A 15,938-nucleotide genomic window follows, 5' to 3' on the forward strand; every position below is an offset into this window, starting at 1 on the left:
ATAACCAACGATATCGGGTCGAATGATTGAAAAACTGACAGATAACCCCCCCCCCCCTCCAACCAAAAACCCCTGGATTTTGATACACTAGGTACTCGAGTTTTGTGATTTTTTCAAAATTTTATTTCAGTAGCACCTCCCCCATAGAGGCTGAGTGAAAAAAGGACTTCAACTTCGTGTTTCTCAAACCAAAAAACCTACATTTTGATATATCACCCGATTTTTTTCTATTTTTACAAAATTTGATTTCGGTAAGTAGCACCTCCCCAACGGCCCCCGAGGGGTCTGAGGGGAAAAAAGACTTCAGATTCGTGTTTCTCGACCCAAAAAACCTATTATTTTGACATATCACTAGATTTTTTTCATTTTTACAAAATTTGATTTTGGTAGCACCTCCCCAAGGGGTTTGAGGGCCAAAAAGGACCTCAGATTCGTGTTTCTCGACCCAAGAAACCTACATTTTGACGTATCACTCGATTTTTTTCTATTTTTACAAAATTTGATTTCGGTAGCACTTCCCCAAGGGCCCTCCAGATAACTGAGAAAAAAAGTACCTCAGATTCATGTTTCTCGACCCAAAAAACCTACTATCACTCGATTTTTTTTTCATTTTTAAAAAAATTGATTAAAAAATTTTTGACGTGTTTTTTGGAAAAGATCATTTATATTTCATCAAATTATGGGAATCATCAGGATCATGTTAAAAATAGCTGAAATTGACTCCTGAAATAAATGAACTCAGATTTTCTGCTACACTCACCTACCCCTCTCCAGAGCCCCTCAGCCCCCCAATTTTCACGATTTTCGAAGTGAAGTTACTTTGATGACATTGGTGTCGTTTTCATATGATTCGATACCGCTGAGCACGAATAGGACCTCAGATTTTCTTCTACACCAATCTATCCCTCTCCAGAGCCCCTCAGCCTCCCTCAATTTTCACGATTTTCAAACTAATTAAAGTTATATTGATGACATTGATGTCGTTTTCATATGATTCGATACCGCTGAGCACGAAAATGACCTCAGATTTTCTGCTACACTCACCTATCCCTCTCCAGAGCCCCTCAGCCCCCCTCAATTTTCACGATTTTCGAACTCATTAAAGTTATATTGATGACATTGGTGTCGATTTCATATGATTCGATACCGCTGAGCACGAAAATGACCTCAGATTTTCTGCTACACTCACCTACTCCTCTCCAGAGCCCCTCAGCCCCCCTCAATTTTCACGATTTTCAAACTAATTAAAGTTATATTGATGACATTGATGTCGTTTTCATATGATTCGATACCGCTGAGCACGAAAATGACCTCAGATTTTCTGCTACACTCACCTACCCCTCTCCAGAGCCCTTCAGCCCCCCCAATTTTCACGATTTTCGAAGTGAAGTTACTTTGATGACATTGGTGTCGTTTTCATATGATTCGATACCGCTGAGCACGAATAGGACCTCAGATTTTCTTCTACACTCATCTATCCCTCTCCAGAGCCCCTCAGCCTCTCCCCCCAATTTTCACGATTTTTGAAATAAAGTTATTTTGATGATGTTGGTTTCATTGCTATGGTAGAATTACATTAGTTCATTGTTATTGTACATAAAATTTCTCGTAGAATGAGCTACAGCACATGGCTCCCCCCGAGGGGTGTGGACCCTGACGAAGATGATAGCGATTATGACCTCGAAAATGATGATTACAGCTATTCCAGTGACGAATTAAGTTACACGACAGATGATGACATTAGTGATGATGACGATTAAGTGAATCACAAATAACATTCTTTACTTTCTTAATCAGTATTTCGTTACCATATTTTTTTCTAGTAATTTTTCATATATGTAGTCATTGAATTATAAAATACATACATACTCATACATACTCGAGTATCAAAATAACTTTATTTCGAAAATCGTGAAAATTTGGAGGGGGCTGAGTGGCTCTGGAGATGTGTAGGTGAGTGTAGCAGGAAACCTGAGGTCATTTTCGTGCTCAGCGGTATCGAATCATATGAAAACGACACCAATGTCATCAATATAGCTTTATTTCGAAAATCGTGAAAATGGGGGGAGGCTGAGGGGCTATGGAGAGGGGTAGGTGAGTGTAGCAGGAAATCTGAGGTCATATTCGTGCTCTGCGGTATCGAATCATATGAAAACGATACCCTACTCATTGATGGTTATTTTTCTCGAAATTCCCATTTCACCCCCCACCCCCCTACGATACATTATACCAAAGCAAAAATTTCGAATATAGTGTATGATGTTTAGGGGCCAAAAATACATCCAAAAAATGCGTTTCCAAAATTGTACCTCGCAATCTTGATTGTTAATAGGCATAAAAAAATGAAAAAAACGCCATTTTGAGGGGTAAATATGAGGGGAGGGGGTTGAAAATTTTTGTGGAGATACCTATATCAAGGATACACATAACTTCCAGAAAAATTTTCAAAATCGGTTGAAATGGAGCTGAGAAAAGTGTTATTGAAATTTCAAAAAAGGGGGGTTCCCAAAAAAGGGGAGGTGGTGTGAATCTGAAATTTTTCACGCGGTAGTTTCTCGTTGGTACCCACCTTCCATGCTAGTATCAACCCGAACGCTCTCGGGGGCCGTTTCACCCCTCCTATGCACCGATAGTTTTTTTGTGTTTTTTAGAAAACCCCTCTCATTTGAATGGTTCCAGATCCATCCCCCTTGGGGGTAGAAAGACAGTTGATATATCATTAGATCGGAAATTTCACGTAGATTCTTGAATCTGACCTCATTTCTCGGTTTTCGCTAAAATGCAATGCGGGGGAGAAAATTGCAAAAAACTGGTTTCGGGGGGTTTAGATCCACAATAGGGGAGAACGCTCACCAGGGACGAGCGAGGACTCATCAGATTCGTGTTCAGCACATAAAAATGGACCAGTATACCAAAATTCAGCTTTCTACCTCACTTTTCCCAATGACTCTTTTTTTGGTCTAATTTTCCTGCACTAAGAAGCCTTCCAGAGCGGGAAAATAACGTAAAAAAGCAGAAGCAAAAAGGAAAAAATTGGCACATAAATTTTTTCTTCGGGAATGTGTAGGGACGGATCCTCTGAACCACAAAAAAAAAGCCGACTCTCCTACCCCTGGAGGAAAATTTTTTAGGGGGCTGAAACCGGTTTCGATTCACGTTTTTTGCGTTTTACTCCGTAAATATTAGGTTTTTGAGAAAAACTACCATAACGAAAAATGTTCCCCTTCAAATTCTCGACAATTTGATACTACGCTCGATACCCATTGCTCAAGGGGGGTGTCCAAAAAAAGGGGTGGAAAGAGAAGGTTTTTCAAAAAAGGTCAGTCCAATAAATTGATCAAAATTACCACTTAAAATCATTCGTTTTCGCTCAAATTTTTTTTAAAAAGTCTACTCACCCAACTACTAATCAAACTACCATTGGTTTGTTTTCAACCCTCCTCGGGGGTTCGTGAGGGTTGCTTGATTTTTCAAGTAACACACTACTGATTCATATATTTGAAAAACAAATCTGGACGTGCGATATATCGAATAGTATGTTTTCGAGGTCGCTGAATACGAATAAGTATGAACTTATTTTTTGCATAAACCTCCTCAAAGCCCCTCTGTGCCCCAAAATGGGGGTCAAAATTTTGAAAAATCGTGAAAAGTCGAGTGATATATTGAAAGGTACGTTTTCGAGGTCGCCGAGTGCGAATATGAACTTATTTTTTGGGTCCCACCCCCCAATGTCTCTCTGTGCCCCAAAATGAGTGTCAAAATTTTGAAAAATCGTGAAAAGTCGAGTGATATATCGAATGGCATGTTTTCGAAGTCGCTGAGCACGAATGTGGCCTTATTTTTTGGGTCCAACCCCTCACAGCTCCCAACTGTCTCAAAAAAAGGCCAACATTTCGAAAAAATGTGAAAAGTCGAGTGACATATTGAATGGTATGTTTTCGAAATCGCTGAGTACGAATATGAACTTATTTTTTGCCTACTGTGATATACTTTATGGCCAGTGTGGTAAACCTCACGGGTAATTCCCGGTAATTACGCTCGTTGTGTCTCTCTCCTCGTGTGTACGTGATGTACGAGTTATTCTTGTATGATATTCGAAGCGTTAAGATGTAATAATTATATTCCTTGTTATTTTTTTTATAATAAACGTTATTAATTGTTCGTTAATTGTTAATATGTTTCCTACATATTTCAGAAGTGGTCGAATGTGCGTCAACGAAGTGTTTTGAATAATTGAAAGTGTGTTTTTGTGTGTTGTTCGCGATTTCTGCCGAAAGCATGGTCAAAACGAAACGAAATCAATCGCCACCTTTTTCTCCATCGAAAGTGGACCTCTCAATGAATACCGTTAGCGAAATCGTCCAAGCAGCTAGCAGCGCAGTGCTACTGCCGGAAATATCGAAGTTTACGGGTGAGGTGTCTGCTACTGAAGCAAAAGAATGGTTGAAAAGCGTCGAAAATCAAGGCCTGATCGGTGGTTGGAATAACCTACAAAAGCTGGAAACTGCGAAGCGATTACTTACGAAAGCAGCCAAAAGTTGGTATCTACTCAATGCGGACGATATCAAATCGTGGTCCGATTTTCGAAGTTGTTTTTGGGAAACGTTTATTGGCGAAGATGATGGAAACGTGGTTGACAAGTGGGAACGTTTCTCCGCGCGATGTCAACAAGATAACGAATCATCAATCGAATACATCTTCGATAAGCTGCGTTTAGCTAAAGATGTTGGTGCATCCGTTGCAGAATCGAAAAATGCTGTTTGTGCTGGGTTTAAGTCCGAAGATATGGCGAATTATCTACGTATTTACGATTATTCGAAAGCTGCCGATTGGAGCAAACGACTTCGTGAATTTGAATCTAGTAAATCGAAACCTGACGTTGCTGAAAGTGAAAACGAAAAACCGGTTGTTCCTGATCCTGAAACGAAAAAGTCCGAATCCGTCCTTCTGGTCAATACAGCGTTAGGTGTTGATCGTGAAAAATATGTGAAAACGGCTGTTATCAACGGAAAAACGATTTCGGGAGCGTTGATCGATAATGGTAGTAGCGTATGTGTGATGCGAGCGTCAACTGCAGTCACCCTGTGCGAAACTATTCAACCCCCTTCGAATACGAGAATTTTCGGCGTTGGTAATTTGGAAAACGGATCGGAAGTACTTGGTAAAATCGTAGGTACGGTCTCAGTCGATGGTGTGGCAGTACCCGAAACGGAAATTCTAATCCTCCGTGATAATGCGTTACCTGTTCCTCTCGTCATTGGCTGTTCTTGGATCGAAAACCCGAATGTTGCGATGATCAAGTGGAAAGATCAATTTATCATCACACAGGCGAATCGTGTGTCGTTAAACGAAAATAGTGTCGTGTTTAGTGCCGAAAAATCGCCGTGTAACATCGTTGAAACGTCTGTCAACTTCGTTCGAGTCGAAAACGCCGGCAAAATTGCTGAAAAGAGTGAAATTCGTGTTCGTAATCGGAAAAGGAAGCGAAAACCAGTTCGTGAAAAATCGTTTATTGTTAGTGATAAGCGCGATAATTGTCGTTTTTGTTTTTCGGAGGAAAATTGTACCATTTCCCCGGAGTTGCGTTCGCCGAAATTTCGTAAAAAGTGCGTGAATCGGTGTGTTGAGGACAACACACACTGCAGAATGGCCGAGTGTGGTAAACCTCACGGGTAATTCCCGGTAATTACGCTCGTTGTGTCTCTCTCCTCGTGTGTACGTGATGTACGAGTTATTCTTGTTATGATATTCGAAGCGTTAAGATGTAATAATTATATTCCTTGTTATTTTTTTTATAATAAACGTTATTAATTGTTCGTTAATTGTTAATATGTTTCCTACAGCCAGCATGTTTATGCGGTACTTTACGGTTACGTATGAGTGGTAACACTGCGTCTAGCTCCCACTAGCAACGCCGATGGGCGTGGCTACGTGGCAGTAGCCGATCCGAAGCGCGAGGTTACGAGAGACTAATACAGCAGTGTGTTGCTGTCTCGCAACCACTCCAGTCCTGGTACTCGTTACCTGGTCTGGAGTTGTGTAGCTATCGCGCTATCACTCTAGAAGTAGTAGTTGAGCTGTCTCGTTCCTACTAGGTTGTTTTCCTCGGTAGCCTAGTGGAACAGTTCGGTTGTGCTATTCCGTGTGTGTTGGGCTGTCTCGCCTTTATAAGGTCGCCATCTGCGGTGACATTGTATGTGGTGTGGTTCACGGTTATGTTCGTTGCTGTCGAGGCAGTGTAACCGACATAGGGCAAGTGCTTTCGTGGTCTTTGTCTGATGGTTAATTCCATCACCATGGCCTGTCTCGGCACACTCACGTACCCTTCAGGGTGCAATGTTAGGGAAATAGTCTTTTAGGGTGTGCCGCGTTCGTGTTTCGTACTGTTCGCCGCCAAGGGAATAGTCTACAGACCCAGGTCTTTAGGGAGTGCCGCGTACGTGAAGCGAAAGGCGTATGTTCGATTGTGGCCATTTCGGGTGTGTGTCCACTGGCCGTTTCGCGTGTCGTCGCCGGGTTAAAGTTACTACATCGTTCGAGAGCTGTGTGTTCTATTAGGGAGTGCCGTGAATTTAGTGAAATACCTTGTTCGCCTCACAAGAGAAGTCTGTTAGGGAGATGCGATAGATTACTGCATCAAGTCTGTTTGGTTAGGGAAAGCTGTATTCAGCACTAGGGCACATCTTCGGATGTGTAAACGATCCATGTGGGAGTGGTCCTGCGTCGGCTAGCCCCATGGTGATTTTGCGAGGTGGTTTCGTACCCTCCAGGTAATTGGTAGGGCCATTATGACTTAAGTGGCATGATGGTACGCCTACCACCCCTGCGGTGAAGCTCTAGTTTCCGCGAGCCTGATGACATAAGTAGTAGGAGACACACCCAGTAGTAGGAATGCGGGGGAGGTGAGCATCTGAAGCATCGGTGTGGTAGTTATCAATTGATTCCTCATAGCAGGGAGCAATTGGTTTCTATTATGTAATAGTTGTTTAGTGGATAATATCCCACAACCCTGGCTCGGGCAATTTCCTATCACCTATAGTGATATTTCCTAGATCTATTCCTATAAGTGATATATCCCATCTTTATTACCATAACGTAATATTGATAATTACTTCTATTACACTACAACCCCTCAAAGCTCCTCTGGGCCCCAAAATGAGGGTCAAAATTTTGAAAAATCGTGAAAAGTCGACCGATATATCGAATGATATGTTTTCGAGGTCCCTGAGTGCGAATATGAACTTATTTTTTTTTGTTTCCAACCCTACAAAACTCCCAGCTGCACAGAAAAAAGTTCAAAATATTGATAAAATCTCACCCCTCAATGAGTCAAGATATACAAAAACAACAATCATTTGTGTATTGAGTACGAGTACGTCACAGATCTTCGACAGGATTTGAATTACAGCATGACGTCCCTTTACAGTCGCAAGTATCCGAGCACTTCAAACCAATAATAAATGAAATCGAAAATTTTACAGGAAAACAATCAAAATGAAGTGAGATAAGCAAGAAGATTGGCATCTTACCTACTAAAGACATATGAGGATAATTTTGGAGCGTAAGTAGGACGTTTGAATTGTAAAATGAGTGAAATAATAAAAATGAGTTTATAGTCATATTCAGCGATCTTGAAAACATACTATTCGACGTATCACACGTTTTTTGGCGACTTTTCAAAATTTTATCTCATTTAGGGGGCGTAAGGGGATTTTGAGGAATCTTAAGTAGAGCAGGAAAAAAGTGCATATTCCAGTTTAGTGTCTCAAAAACATGCCATTCGATATATCAGTCGACTTTTCACGATTTTTCAAAATTTTGACCCTCATTTTGGGGCACAGAGAGACATTGGGGGGTGGGACCCAAAAAATAAGTTTATATTCGCACTCGGCGACCTCGAAAACGTACCTTTCAATATATCACTCGACTTTTTTCACGATTTTTCAAAATTTTGACCCCCATTTTGGGGCACAGAGGGGCTTTGAGGGGGTGTATGCAAAAAATAAGTTCATACTTATTCGTATTCAGCGACCTCGAAAACATACTATTCGATATATCGCACGTCCAGATTTGTTTTTCAAATATATGAATCAGTAGTGTGTTACTTGAAAAATCAAGCAACCCTCACGAACCCCCGAGGAGGGTTGAATACAAACCAATGGTAGTTTGATTAGTAGTTGGGTGAGTAGACTTTTTAAAAAAAATTTGAGCGAAAACGAATGATTTTAAGTGGTAATTTTGATCAATTTATTGGACTGACCTTTTTTGAAAAACCTACTCTTTCCACCCCTTTTTTTGGACACCCCCCTTGAGCATGGGTATCGAGCGTAGTATCAAATTGTCGAGAATTTGAAGGGGAACATTTTTCGTTATGGTACTTTTTCTCAAAAACCTAATATTTACGGAGTAAAACGCAAAAAACGTGAATCGAAACCGGTTTCAGCCCCCTAAAAAATTTTCCTCCAGGGGTAGGAGAGTCGGCTTTTTTTTGGTGGTTCAGAGGATCCATCCCTACACATTCCCGAAGAAAAAATTTATGTGCCAATTTTTTCCTTTTTAAAACCGCTATTTGCCCGCTCTATTCCCGCAGAGGCAGAATGATGTTTATTTTTGAATTTTGAGCAGAGTACACATTATTTTTGACTCGAAGTTGGAGAAAAGTATCGATGAAAGCGATGATTAACAATTTGAAATAAGTACCTAGATAAATAAATACGTATTTTACAAGAAAAATGGAAATAAAAATGGTCATTGACAGATAAGATGACTAATGACGTAATGAGATAAGATAAACTTCGTAAAAGATGAGATCAGCTGTTCATGTGTTTGTTTACCCTTTTAGTGACTCATTAGTAAGATTTGGCAACACCGCAATTTTCATATTTTTTCCTGCCGATCCGGTTGTATTGAAAATGGCGTGAGAATTGAATAGTTATTATTGAAGCAAAATGCTTAGCTTAGAAATGAGATTTCGGTTCGGTTTTACGTGTAATATTATCGAAGTTGTGAATTGTAATTATTCCGGTGTACTTTAACGGTGTAATTTGTATGGAAATTTGGGTATTTGAGCTTTGATTAGTGTAGTACGTCCTACGTTCGATGATTCGGTGCAGTATATGAACGGTCGTGTGCTGCGGAATTGCTTTTGTTGTTGGCGGTATGTGCATAAATGTACATAATATTCGGATGAAAGAACGCCGAAACGATGGAAATATAATACTGACCGTATAAGCGTATTGTTCCCTCTGCTCGTCCGATGGAATTGGTTGAAATACAAGCGTAAGTGCCAACGTCAGTTTCATTGAAATTTCTTACCAATAACCACATATGTACGATGTAATTGGATCGTTTTTCTCGTACGTTGTATTTGTACCTGTAATCAATAATATCGAGCTGGAATTAATATACGCAGATTGATAGCTACGTGATTTGATTTTGTTGTTCGCAGATTCAAAGAAAATATCGCCATCGCTGCTATACCATAACAAGTGTAAGTGACGTTTTGTTTTATACTACATTATACTCTTATTCAATCAACGAGCAGTCGGTTTACGAGCTACCGGACCGCCGATTGCGATTGGAAAAGCTTCGAGTTCAGCACAAGTACCTATACCTACTAATACTCTATAACGAAATAGCTATTATTCCGAATACGAACAATATGATTATAATTTGCACGTAGTATGCAGGTAAAACCCTTTGTGATTAAAACAAACACACCGGACGAATTGCCTACGACGACGTGGTTTAGCTTTCACCTCTTTCACCAGTTCACCACCGCCGCCGGAACCGCCGAAAAAAGACTCAGTCGAGTTCGTTGGTTCGACGATGAAGAGACGAAATTAAATGCTGGCATATTTGTCACGTATATTGGAATTAAATTAAATTCGCCAACTCTCTGTCCATCTCTATAGGTAGGTACTATACGTTTGCAATCATCGGTGCAAAGGGAGCGATTTACGCTGCGCTTTTATATATTATCTACTACACGAACGATAGCTGGAGCTAATACGATCGCAAGACGAACGGAAAAAGGCAAGTTCAGCGAGGAGCACAGTGGTCATTGGCTTGATAAGGGTAAAGCGAAATAGAAATTGATTGTGTTATTTCCCTATGGCGAGCAGCGTTAATCTGCCTTGTATCAGTTTATGACATTTTCGAATTAAATTAAAATTAAAATACGACTCGTCGTCGTTTTCAAGTCGTACAATAATAACTTGACCAAGTCGCAGTCGGCATCAACGCGCAGAGCTATACTCGATGTAATTTGCTAATTGAATAGATTAAAATGAAGCTTAAACAGCTTTACGCAGCTATTCCAAGAGTACCTACGCTTAACGCACCAGTGGTTCGCAAAATAACTCGAAAGCTCCATCGTCGTACCACCTGCACCGCTCTCGACAAAATTCTGCCGAAGAAATTTCGTTTTCGTCCTGTCTTTTTGTAACGTCGTCGTCGCTGAGTCTTTTCATGTTCCGTCGGCTGAACAATCCATCCTACTACGGTTTATTCGGATTCGTTTTGTATGAATATGTCGTAAGGACTTGGAGATGAAGGATACGCACGAGGTAGTTTTTTTTTTACGCGAATACATATCTTAATTATTTCCTTTGAACTCGAGCGAAAGTTTTAGTTTGATTTTTTTGAAGGCAGGCGTACCTATCTGAAGACCTTTTGAATTCAACGAAAATCTTCCCGTTGTACTCGATCTTAATATGTACCTACAGTACGTGCTGATTAGTCCGGCATATGACAATAGGAGTAATTGCACCCCCCCCCGCCGATCCTCCGGGACAACTTTTTTCTTAAAGGGGACATCCTAAGGAACATTTTAAAGCAAACATGCCCCGAAGAAAAGTTGGCCTTACTTACAAAATGGCGGCCATTTTGATTGACAGGTCAGCCGAAATCGCAGATTTTGCGTTCCAACATAGGACTTGCACGAAATTTTTGAAACCTTACAAAGGTAGATCGAAAGATCAAGCATAAATTTATCACCTGTCAAAATTTCAAGTGCTTAAGTGCGTTTTTTGATTTTTGGTGAATTTTTGAAAATCCAATTTAGGCCAAAAATGAGGGAAAAAATCAAAATTTTACCAAATTGACCAAGAAAGCTGAAATTTGGGATGTACCCTGTTTTCGACATGCCAAATAGATTGGAAACGGTTTCAACCCGTTTTGAGCAGTTCTGGAGCCTCCAGCAAATTTTTGAAACTCGAAATTCCCACAAAATTCCATCAAATTGGAGTTGTAAAGCTGAAATTTATTCTAAAAACTAATTTAATACACTACGAAGTACTGTAGGCGAATTTCAAGTCGTTTTGGAGCCTCCAGCGACTTTTTGAAAATTCCTGAAGCATCCAGCAGATTTTTGAAACTGAATTTTCACAAAATTTCATCAAATGGAGATGGAAAGTCGAAATTTATTCTGAAAACTAATTTGAATACGCTATGCAGTGGACTGTTGGTGGATTTCAAGTCGTTTTGGAGCCTCCAGCGACTTTTTGAAAGGTTGTATGGCGTTTTTTTGGAAAATTGAAATTTCCTGAAAGTAGCTGGAAGCTTCAAAATCATTTGAAACCACCACGTAGTCTGCGAAGTGAATTTTAGCTTGCCAACTCCATTTGATAAATAAATGTTGCGGGAATTTCAAGTATCAAAAATCTACTGGAGGCTCCAGTAATTTTCAAAAAAGTCGCAGGAGGCTCTAAAATGACATGAACCCACCTGAAGTCGTATTCAGAATGTGTTAAAATTGGAATGTAGAGTAAATTTCATATTTCCATCTCCATTTGATGAAATTTTGTGAAAATTCAAAGTTTCCAAAATCTGCTGGAGGCTTCAGGGATTTTCAAAAAGTCGCTGGAGGCTCCAAAACGATTTGAAATCCACCAGTACTCCACTTCATTGCGTATTGAAATTAGTTTGCAGAATGAATTTCGACTCTCCATCTCAGTTTGATGAAATATTGGGGAAATTTCAAGTTTCAAAAATCTGCTGGAGGCTCCAGTAATTTTCAAAAAAATCGCTAGAGGCTCTAAAATGACTTGAACCCGTTTGAAGTCGTCTTCAGAGGGTGTTAAAATTGGATTGTAGAGTAAATTTCGACTTCCCATCTCCATTTGACGAAATTATGTGAAAATTCAAAGTTTCAAAAACCTGCTGGAGGCTTCAGGAATTTTCAAAAAGTCGCCGGAGGCTCCAAAACGACTTGAAATTCACCTACAGTACTTCGTAGTGTATTGAAATTAGTTTTTAGAATAAATGTCAGCTTTACAACTCCAATTTGATGGAATTTTGTGGGAATTTCGAACTTCAAAAATCTGCTGGAGGCTCCAGAATTGCTCAAAACGGGTTGAAACCGTTTCCAATCTATTTGGCATGTCGAAAATAGGGTACATCCCAAATTTCAGCTTTCTTGGTCAATTTGGTAAAATTTTGATTTTTTCCCTCATTTTTGGCCTAAATTTGATTTTCAAAAATTCACCAAAAATCGAAAAACGCACTTAAGCACTTGAAATTTTGACAGGTGATAAATTTTTGCATGATTTTTCGATCTACCTTTGTAAGGTTTGAAAAATTTCGTGCAAGTCTTACTTATGTTGAAACGCAAAATCTGCGTTTTCGGCTGACCTGTCAATCAAAATGGCCGCCATTTTGTAAGTTAGGCCAACTTTTTTTTGGGCAAGTTTGCTTTAAAATGTTCCTTAGGATGTCCCTTTTTAAAAAAAAGTTGTCCCGGAGGATTGGTGGGGGGGGGGGTGCAATTACTCCTATTGTCATATGCCAGACTATATTTCGTTCACCTTTCCTTTTCAGATACCTATCTGTAGGTACAGTATCTGTGGTACCTATAAAAATAGAAAAACCGAAGAAATCAAAGTGTTTGTTATCAAAAACGATTTTTTTATTATTTTTTTTTTTTTAGGAAAAATAAGAGCGAAGCGTGCCTGAAAACACTTCCCTTTTGAATTATGCATGTAACTCGTTCGGGTTTTTGTTGATCTATTTCATTAATCATTTCTAAAATATTATAAGAAGAATACCACCACCTCCACGATACAGGGTTGCAGAGTGAGAAAGAAAATAGCGCGAGAGGTGATTAAATTTTATGTAATTAGTATACTGTCTTTCTTTTGTCTGAGTATGTATGAAAGCAACTCCTTAGTAATTTTTTTTCTTTTTATTTCTTTTACAAAAGTGATAATTAATGGTGTACGAAACAGTGTATCATACATCCCTTTACGAGAGTGACGATACAAAAATTTCACTAGATCGATGCGTCTTCCAGAGAGGTAGCTTTTAAGGCCGAGAAAAATGTGGGTTAGTGATTGCGATTTTCGCGCGATAAAAAGAGAAATATTTTTGCATTTTATTTTGTATGTACTATTGAAGTATCTAATTTAGTCCGGCATATGACAATAGGAGTAATTGCACCCCCCTCCCCAGCCGATCCTCCGGGACAACTTTTTTCTTAAAGGGGACATCCTAAGGAACATGTTAAAGCAAACATGCCCCGAAGAAAAGTTGGCCTTACTTACAAAATGGCGGTCATTTTGATTGACGGGTCAGCCGAAATCGCAGATTTTGCATTTTAACATAGGACTTGCACGAACTTCTTCAAACTTTACAAAGGTAGATCGAAAGATCAGGCCAAAATTCATCACCTGTCAAAATTTCAAGTGCTAAAGTGCGTTTTTCGATTTTTGGCGAATTTTTGAAAACAGAATTAATTAGGCCAAAAATGAGGGAAAAAATCAAAATTTTACCAAATTGACTAAGAAAGCTGAAATTTGGGATATACCCTATTTTCGACACGGCAAATCGATTGGAAACGGTTTCAACCCGTTTTGAGCAGTTCTGGAGCCTCCAGCAGATTTTTGAAACTCGAAATGCCCACAAAATTCCATCAAATTGGAGTTGTAAAGCTGAAATCTATTCTGCAAACTAAGTTCAATACGCTACGAAGTACTGCAGGTGGATTTGAAGTCGCTTTGGAGCCTCCAGCGACTTTTTTGAAAATTACTGGACCCTCCAGCAGATTTTTAAAACTCGAAATTCCCACAAAATATCAGTAATTGGAGTTGAAAGCCGAAATTCATTCTGCAAACTAATTTCAATACGCTACGAAGTTGACTGCTGGTGAATTTCAAGTCATTTTGGAGCCTCCAGCGACTTTTTTGAAAATTACTGGAACCTCTAGTAGATTTTTGAAACTTGAAATTCCAGCAACATTAATGTATCAAATGGAGTTGGCAAGCTGAAATTTTCTTCGCAGACTACATGGTGGTTTCAAATGGTTTTGAAACTTCCAGCTACTTTTAGGAAATTTCAATTTCCCAAAAAAACGCCATACAAACTTTTAAAAAATCGCTGGAGGCTTTAAAACGACTTGAAATCCACCAGCAGTCAACTTCGTAGCGTATTGAAATTAGTTTGCAGAATAAATTTCGGGCTTCCCAACGGGAATTTCGAATTTTAAAAATCTGCTGGAGGCTCCAGTAATTTTCAGAAAAGTTGCTGGAGGCTCTAAAATGAATTGAAATTCACCTGCAGTACTTCGTAGCGTATTGAAATTAGTTTTTAGAATAGATTTCAGCTTTACAACTCCAATTTGATGGAATTTTGTGGGAATTTCGAGTTTCAAAAATCTGCTGGAGGCTCCAGAACTGCTCAAAATGGCTTGAATCCGTTTCCAATCGATTTGGCATATCGAAAATAGGGTATATCCCAAATTTCAGCTTTCTTGGTCAATTTGGTAAAATTTTGATTTTTTCCCTCATTTCTTGCCTAAATTGGATTTTCAAAAATTCACCAAAAATCGAAAAAGGCACTTTAGCACTTGAAATTTTACCAAAATTTGATTCGATTATGATGATATTTGATAAATCTCTCGTACTTAGTTTTCAAATGTTTTCATTGTTTTGAGATGTTTGAACGACCTTTGATAGGTACAATTCTTGTTCAATTTTAATGAAATTTCTTCTATTTATGGTGTAATTTTTATCGATTTTTTTTTTTGTCAATTTTAGAAGTTTTTATGATGCTTTAGGGTCATTTCATGTCAACTCCACCAAAAAAAGGCGATTTTGAAAGTCACGTCTTTCGATTTCGCTCAACTTTTTTTTTACAATATAATACCCACCCAGTAAGTAAGAACCCCGCAATTAGTTTGGTCCCAGCCTCCTCAGGGGGCGGGTGGGGGGGCTTCCATTATTTTTACATTGTCTCGAGCTATTCAACTTCAGCAGCCCACTCCTCCAAAACTATGATACTTTGATCAAAACTGATTTCACAGTTCGAAAGGGCATTGCATTCAGAACTTTTTAAGCATTTTGAAATTTTCAAAAGTTGAAAGTTGAACTTTCAAATTAAAAGTTCAAATTTAAAAATGGCGCTGTAAGTGGGAGCTACCATTTAAAATTTTGAAAAAATTTCCATTGATGTACCTTTTGATGCTTTTTCGAAATATTCAAGTTTCGAGATGGGATCTCTCAATGGAGGGGGAGCACCCCCACCCCCAATTTTGGGCTAAACTTTCGAAATAAAATCTGGGGCATGTGATATATCGAATTGTATGTTTTTGGTGATGCTGAACACGAATATGATGTCAGATTTTTGATAGGACCCCATCCATGGCTTCCAGCACCTCCCCAAAGGGGGTAAAAGTTCAAAAAAGTGGTTTGTTCGTGTGACACATGGAATAGTATGTTTTTAGTGACGCTGAACACGAATATGACGTCAGATTTTTGATTGGACCCTATCCAGGGCCCCCAACAATTTTTTTGGACTTTTACCTATTGGGGGAGGTTCTGGGGGCCATGGGTGAAGTCGATTCGAAAAACTAAAGCAATATTCGAGTTCAGCGATATCGAAGACATAGTACTTCATGTGTCACATGAATGTAACCATTTGGGGGGGGGTCGCCCTCTTTGGGG

At 39.3% G+C, this 15,938-nt stretch overlaps 1 protein-coding gene across 1 annotated transcript in view; it reads right to left on the reverse strand.

Moving 5' to 3' along the window:
• DIP-gamma (Dpr-interacting protein gamma) overlaps positions 1-15,938 on the reverse strand; it is a 268,534-nt gene that overhangs the window by 1,665 nt on the left and 250,931 nt on the right. The window contains exon 7 of the mRNA XM_065366972.1: positions 9,225-9,373. Within this exon, the coding sequence (XP_065223044.1) occupies positions 9,225-9,373 (149 nt within the window). The remainder of the gene's footprint in view (positions 1-9,224; positions 9,374-15,938) is intronic.

This window comes from Planococcus citri, chromosome 5 (genome assembly GCF_950023065.1).
Source record: "Planococcus citri chromosome 5, ihPlaCitr1.1, whole genome shotgun sequence".
Taxonomy (NCBI): domain Eukaryota; kingdom Metazoa; phylum Arthropoda; class Insecta; order Hemiptera; family Pseudococcidae; genus Planococcus; species Planococcus citri.